A 7,626-nucleotide genomic window follows, 5' to 3' on the forward strand; every position below is an offset into this window, starting at 1 on the left:
GCTACATATTTCAGGGAAATCGTGCTCGTGGTCAAAGGACAATTAATTCATGGGTCAGAGGAGCATTTGTCTACGCTCATCTTGCCCTTGAGCGCTTTGTAGCTGTGGCTTTTCTCACGTGCTGAAGCCTAAAGCAGGGTCTGGATCTAGAGTGAAGAAGGAACTGGGACTTCTGTTTGTTTGCCATGCTTGCCATGCCGTCTACTACCCGGGCATATTGGGGAGTTTCTCCTAGTGAATTTGCTGGAACCTGGGCATTGGATGTCTCTTGTTCTTTTCTTGGTGTCTAAGATATTTCTTCAGGTCTTTGGTCTTTGGAATTATAGATTTCTTATAAGGTGCATGTGGGAGAAACAGAAAGGGTGGACTATTTGGGGGTTTTCTGGACTTAACATCCATTAAGCCCATTCCCTCCCATATGCACACACACTCATGTTCATCAGGCAATAGGACACAACCACGCAGCTCAGATCTTTGCTTAGCTCCATACCTGCCTGTGTTCTGGATGAAGGCTCCCTATTATTCCTAATGATGGAGACCAGTGCCATTTTATGGAAGGGAGGCTAAGGTTATGATGTTTTCCAGGCTGTGGAAGCAGCACGTCTTGTTGTGAGTCAGCAGGTAAATTCTCAGTATAGTAAGATGGAAAAACATGAGGTGCTCCAGAAAGGCATCTTATCACAGGCAGCGCCCTATGCCAGGAACCCCCAAGCTAGCAAGCAGGGAAAACTGAGGGCTGGAGTGTTTGCCTCTTATATACCTTATTTCAGGTGTAAAGGACCTTCAGCAGTCAGAGCCCTAAACCCTCTACTGAAATTAGATACATAAAGCCTTCCTGAGTGAACTTTTCCCAGGTTTGGCTGGAAGGAGAGGCTCTGCCACTGCTCCTGTGCCTACCCAGCAGCTCACTCCTCTGTGTACTTGCTCAAATTACAGGAGAGCTGGGTTCGGCTGCTGACTGCCTCCAGGGAGACCAATCCCAGGCAGTTCATCTCCCAGGTGAATGGCTCCACACCTCAGCCACGCAGCCACTGCAGCCATTTGTTTCCCTCTCCCTGGCCCGGTGAACATGTGGTGAAGTCCCACAGCTGGATGAGCTCTGGCAGTGAAGATTGAGAGTGATCCCCACAACATGTTACGGCTTGAGGTGAGGGAGGTGCTGTCACAAGAGGCAGCAGATTAAAACCTGCTTTGCCCACTCCTTTCACAAGTGCTCCCATGGTTGAGTTAGTACAGAAATTGGGAGCACCAGCACCTTGCTGGGCTGTGTCCTATGCAGGATACTGTCTCTTGCCTTCTGAGACCTTCTCCCCATTTAATTCCCTCAGGTGACAGAGGCAAAGGAGTGCTCAGTCTGCAGATTGCTCTTGTGCTTGGGCTGTCAGATTGCTGCTGCTGCAGTTCCCAGTCTAGGAGGGGGACTGTGAAACTTCAAGACATGCACTGAATCAGCACTGCAAGTGCTTGGGAAATTTTGAGGTCAAAGCCACAAGTGCCAGTTGCTGCGTGGCACGGTTAGCTGGTAGCTGAGCATTAGTGGACTGGAGCACTACAATTATGTAGTCTGCTGCAGATCTAATCCTCAATCTCTTGCCCAAGGTCACATAAGAAGTCCATGCCAGAGAAGCAACTGGAAACCAGATCACCAGAGTCCTAAACTAATGTACTCACTGCTGAATCAAACCCTGCAAAATAAAAGCTTTAAGTCAGATTGTATTGTAGCCATCACACCCTTGATGTGGCTAATTGTTAACATGGGTATAGGTGTCACGGGGAGTAAAACTGATAGTACACAACAGGTACCTGCTTCTGTCAAGTTTCTATAAATATGTATCTAGTAACTGCCTGAATCTGTCGAGCACGAAATAGCTATCCTATTAAATAACAATGCAATTATACTACCAACCATAAACACTTCAACTGGAGTTCCAGCATTTTTTTTTTTGCTTTGCCAAATGTTATTTGATCGCTTACCTGGAGCAAGTTACTGTTTCCTTACAGTATGTGACAGATGAGTAAAAACTGGTTAGTTTTTGAGTCTTTCTTGTTGTCAGGCTTGCTGAGGAGGTCAGTAGACTTTGAACTTGACATTGGACTTTTGCAGGACCTCAGCAAGCGTATTTTCTAATTCACATTTGCTATATTCCTAGGGGTGCAATACATTTTCTCTCTGGATCTGATAAATAAAGCTTATGTGTTTCTTGTGCAATTCTCACTTTCTTTCCAAACGTGTCTTTTAGTTAAGAGGGAATATTTGTAAGCCCCTGGTTGGAAACGAGCACCTAACAATCCAGGCTTGCCGCTGAATGATTCCCTAGATTACAGTTACACTACAAGAAAGAATGCTATGAATCTACTTTGTAATTTTTACCATGATTTATTTTACTGAGGATTAATTAATCATTCTTTCACCAAAGAATTAACAACACTCTTTTTCCAGCACAAAAGTGAATTGTTGCATTAACAAGCAGCTACAGACTGATTCCAAGCAGGCAACCAAGTGTCAGAAAACCAAAAAGGGATTTAATGCTGCACCAGTGGAGAGCTTTTGGGATGGGGAGCTAGGACGCCCGTTTGCAGCACAGTTTGGTAAGGCTTCTTGGCTGATTGCTCCTAGTGGGATAGAAAATGGGACTGAATCCAGAATACAAGGGGGATATTGGCTTGCACAGAATGAGAAAGGATCTAAAAATTTCAAGCTACGGACTCAGGTCTGTGCTGAGATTTGGGAAAGTTCAAATGAGCTGAGTTCACGTTGCTGAGGTTTGTGAGGTTACTCGCTATTGCCTGGGTTTCTGACACGCAACCCAGAAAGACTATTTCCCAGCAAACAACTCAGAGGAGCACAAAAGAGGCTTTTTCCTGGGCTTCGCAGAACTCAGGGGCTAACTCAAAACCAAGTAAACAAACCCAAGCTTTTGGGTGCTCAATCCCCCCCTGCATAAGACCCTTTGACTGTCCCATCCCGTGGCTCCTCTCCACAGCTCCAAATACTGTGGTATTGACCCCTGCTGGGACATGCAGCGGTGCTTACCTCCAGGACCATCTCTGTCATCTGGAACTGCTTCTGGGAGACCTTGTCAGAGCTCACAGGCTCGTGGAAGAGCAGGCAGAGCATGTCGTACTTCTTCAAGGCCTGCTTGTAGTTCTTCTCGTTCAGGTCGATCACTCGGTCTTTCCCATCGTAGGTGGGGAAATTCAGTCCCTCTTCTGCTTTGCAGCAGAAAAGCAGGTAAAAACCTGCCAGGATCCAGCAAGTCGCCTTCATAGGGGAGCCCTTGTAGTGCAGCAGAGGGCAGGTAAACGTCCCTCTCCTTCTTAATTTGGGAAGAGGGGGAGACCAAAGGCTCCAGGTGAAGTTCGAACCGAGTTTCTCTTTCTGCTGCCTTCCTAGTGATCAGCCCAAACTCTGCAAGGCTGGTGGGGAGCAGCAAACTCTGCTGTCCTGGGCTCACAACAAAGAGACAGACAGGAGAAGCTGTCAGGCCAAGCCCTGGATACCTTACATAGCTGTGTCCAGCTCCCGTGTCATTAGGAACTCCATTTTTAGGAAGCAGTTGTTTCAGGCTAAAAATAAACCCTGCAATGAATAAAAAGGACAGATATGACACCATTGAGGGACTTGCTGGCACTCTGCATCATCTGAAAGAGAGGGAGCAAGCGAGAGGGAGGGAGTGGAAGATGTCGATGCTGGGAATACGCAGGCAGGGTTTGTGAAGGGACAGACTTCACTTGTAGAGGGAACCAAGGCACAGCCTGTCCTACTAGGACTTAACAAAAATAGAAGGTATTTACTGCATTTTTTAATAAGGGTATATCTCTTTGTAACCCCTTGGGCATCACAGTGATTAAGCTTTGGATAACAGATCTCGGATTAAACGGTTTCAGGGACTCACCTGCACCACTAGAGGAAAAGTCCCGTTTCCTCAGCAGCAAAGGAGGTGAGCGCTCATGGGACTCCCTCCTCCTCCTCCTGCCTGGGGCATCAGCCAGAGCTGCCGGCTGACATTCAAGTTCTTTTCTGAAGCACCTTCTCTGCTTGCAGGGTACCAGGAGAATTGCTGGCTCTTGGACCTGTAATCCTAAAGCAGAGGGCAGCTTATGTTGCAACCTCCCCATGCCCAGAGCAGTCACTGAGCCCCATACATTGCTGGCGAGTGGTTAAAACCCTGTTGTACTAAGGGGGATGAAGGGCAGGAGGCACGTGCCCAGGCCAGTGTCTTGGGGCAGGAGGCAGGGCTCTCCTCAAGATGACGGACAGATGCCACCATGGCTGCTGGCCTCCCTTCCTGGGACCTGCCTGTTGGTCCGGAGGGGGAGTTTCACACAACCCTGTTGCATTTCACAGCAAGCAGTCCCACATATTCCTTCTCTTCATTTCTCGGGAACGGTGACCGGTTCCCCCTTCCCCGGGAGCTCAGCACTGGCTGCCGCTTTGCTGCGTCGCCTGCGCCATGCTGCTGGGGGAGAATGGTTCGGTGGCACAGTCTTTCACCTCTTCCCCTCCTCTGACCGGGGTGTCACCGCTGCCCCATGACTGGCAGCGACAGGCAGGTGGAGGCAGGCCAGCTGGCTGCAAGCCAGCACCGGGGCTGACGCGGATCCACTGGAGAAGGCACGCTGAGGGGCTGGCAGAGAAGAGCTTGACAGGGGGGGACAGGTCTCCCCCCCTCCGCTGAAGTGACGTGCAGACAAGTGCATGCTCCTCCTTGCATGTTGCCCCATCACAGCCTTGCTCCTTCCACACTGAGGAGATGATGTCCCTTCTTGGTGCACACAACTCTCGCCCCAACCAGTTGTTCCCATTGTATGGCTGGGATATTTCAATATTTGGGGTGAAAGGCAAGCATTACTTAGCAATTATACCCATCTCCTGGGTGACTTAGGAGCACGCGTCCCCCTCAGCGTTCACTTCCAACCTGAACAGCCCACGACATACTGACTGAAACTCTGTGGGCAATAGTTTCCAAGTCTGTCTTATTTCCAAAGCCTCCTCTGAGTTTCTGCTCATGCCTTTTCAGAAGTTCAGCGTTTGCCTGCAACTTGAAGTCCTAATGATGAAGCCTGAGGAATGTGGGTAGAAGCCAGAGCAAGACAGCCTCAGAAATACACTCCCTACTGAGGCACCCTTCAGGGGCGGTCATTTCTAGAGGGAGACGTGACAAACCTGGATACATCTGATTGCTTTTAGTGGGAGACGCAAGACGTGTCACAGTGGGTGGCAATGGCTGGCTAGGCTTTTGCTGAATGTTTAGGCTGTAAAACATGGAACTGAGCTTGTGGGATGACCAGGCATACATCAGGCTGGCTGGTTGCCTTTGAAGGACCCCATGGATTTGGGGTGCAGGAGCAGGCTTCCGCTGGCGTCAGAGTATGTTTTAAAGCAGACACTCATCAGACAGGGCTGTAAAAATGAAATGTTCACAGCTACTTCAAAATTGGCTTCCCAGGCTCCTGCCCTCCTTTTATTCTTGTAGATCTTCAGCAATTGCTCCACTTTCATATCGCTTAAGCTATTTTTGAGGCGCTTTCTCTCTAGTCGGAATAACTTTTTAATCTGCCTAAAAATAGACATAACCCAATTTTCATTTTCTCCTCTTTTTGCTATCAAAAAAAGGAATAAAAAGGCTTTTTAGTCACAAAAAGTGTTGCCTTGTTAGCCCCAGACACATCTATTTTATCTGCCCATGGCATGAGTAGCAAAGATCTGTGACTGTTAGGCTTCACCTCTGCTCCGAATGGAATTCCTCCAGCAGACCAGCACTGGATGTCATGGTCACTGAAGAGTCCACCTCTTTGTCTCTCCTCTCAAAACCTCAGTCGGACTGTTAGTGCTAAATCCAGTGGACATTTTCTGTGGTCTTTCAGCTCTAGCTGCATCTATTTGAAATTCAAGATACCTTGTTCACTAAGTCAGATGTGGTTTAAATGTCTGTACACTTCCCAGGAGGCAGAACTTGTGTGTTTGACTTAGAAAGGGATGAGCCCATGGAGACAGTCAGGACGAATTCCTCAAAATCTGAACAACTGCCTCAACCACCTGAATTTCTTAATTCTAATGAACTTTAGTCAAAGCAGATGTTCTCCTTGTAACCCTGCCGATACAGATCTGAAATCCTGGATTCACATGTTTTGGGATGTTCAGAACAGAAGTACTTGAGTCTGATACAAAGCTGCTTTTTTCTCCAGGGGCCGGTAGGGTACCAGTAGCAGAGCTGGGACTGAAACAGACTCTCCCACACCCTGACAAAGGCCCTAGGTATTTTGTCTTTTTCTTCATCATCCCTCTGGGTCCCGATAGCAGCACACTGAAACATGCCCATCTTGGCCCCAGGCGCAAATCTCCTTGGGAGTTCAAAGCTGTCCATCCACGCTCAGATAATGTTTTAGATTGAGAATTTTGGGGCAGGCTCACTGTCCAGAGAAGGACGGTGTGTAGACCTCATGGATTTGGGGAACCTGAGTTTTGCCAAAGGCCCATTTCTACGGGACACTAACAAAAGGTTTCTCTGTGTGCCAGATCCTCCCCCATAGGGTAGGAACAATAGCAGTTCCCCATAGGAGGGGAGGATGAGGGGGACAAAGAGCTTCTCTGTGAAGTCTTGGATTTTGCATTCACAGGTTCACTACAAATACTTTGTGCTATCTTTCTGCATAGTCCAAGGTCTTCCTGATCCCATTTAGCTGCCCATGGTTGCAACACATCTGTTTCTGTGGCCAGTGCCATGCAAGGGAATGTTATGGTCAGCACTGTGTCCTGGGGTCCTTGCCCCTAAGCTCAAATAGCTCATTCCTTGGCAAAGCTGGCATCTGTTAGTCTCTGATATAAGTTGATCGCAGGCCTCAACCTTCCAACTCTGAGTCCTTAACCATTGACTCCTTCAGCCATTCTGCTACTGCATCTCTTAGTCCTGCCTCAAGAAACCAGTACAATGCTTTTCCCTGGCTAACCATCCCAGGGCCGTCCACCTGAAAGCTCTCTAAGAAATGAGATGATAGGGTTCCATGCCCGCCGACCTGGTCAGGTGCCCACGTTGTTCAAACCACCTTCAGAACTGGCCCCAAAACTTCAGGCAAAGAAAGAGAGAATGAAGGGAAAAGCTTGCTATGGCTTGATCCATTCTTCTAGGCCCGTTGGGGTATATTCATTGAGCAAAATCCTGGCTCCAGGGAATTAGGTTGCAAAACCACCCCTGACATGCATTGAAGTAGGATTTACTTTGTTTCTTTGAATTTTGTGAGGATAGGTAGCCAGCGACGGTAATACAAGTGCTCAAAGCTGTACAATCTCAGCCCTTCACTTCAGGCTTGCAGAAATGCAGGGTGGGGATGTAGGATAAATAAAAATCTCCTTCTCGTTGAATTTTTTTCCTACTTGTATTATAAATTACGGATATACACTTGCTGCTTCTCCGTTCTGGCCGCTGCAGCCGCACGCCACACTGCCGTTCTCACCTTCATTGTCCTTTCTATCTCACGTGGTGAAAGAGGTCCCCAGCCACTGCTGATCCAAATGCTTGTGAGCCTTTTTTCCAGGGCTTCAGGATTTAAGGTTCTGCTTTAGCTAATCTCTTTTCAAGCTTCTAAGACCTTGTATGTTTTGCAAGATAGGCATATTCAGAAAAT

The 7,626-nt window shown here is 48.0% G+C and overlaps 1 protein-coding gene across 1 annotated transcript in view; it reads right to left on the reverse strand.

Moving 5' to 3' along the window:
* CASQ2 (calsequestrin 2) overlaps positions 1–3,493 on the reverse strand; it is a 35,591-nt gene extending 32,098 nt beyond the window's left edge. Inside the window, exon 1 of the mRNA XM_009274534.2 lies at positions 3,035–3,493. Within this exon, the coding sequence (XP_009272809.1) occupies positions 3,035–3,268 (234 nt within the window). The 5' untranslated portion in view covers positions 3,269–3,493. The remainder of the gene's footprint in view (positions 1–3,034) is intronic.
* Positions 3,494–7,626: the final 4,133 nt, after the last annotated feature.

This window comes from Aptenodytes forsteri, unplaced genomic scaffold, assembly GCF_000699145.1.
Source record: "Aptenodytes forsteri isolate BGI_AS27 unplaced genomic scaffold, ASM69914v1 Scaffold379, whole genome shotgun sequence".
Taxonomy (NCBI): Eukaryota; Metazoa; Chordata; class Aves; order Sphenisciformes; family Spheniscidae; genus Aptenodytes; species Aptenodytes forsteri.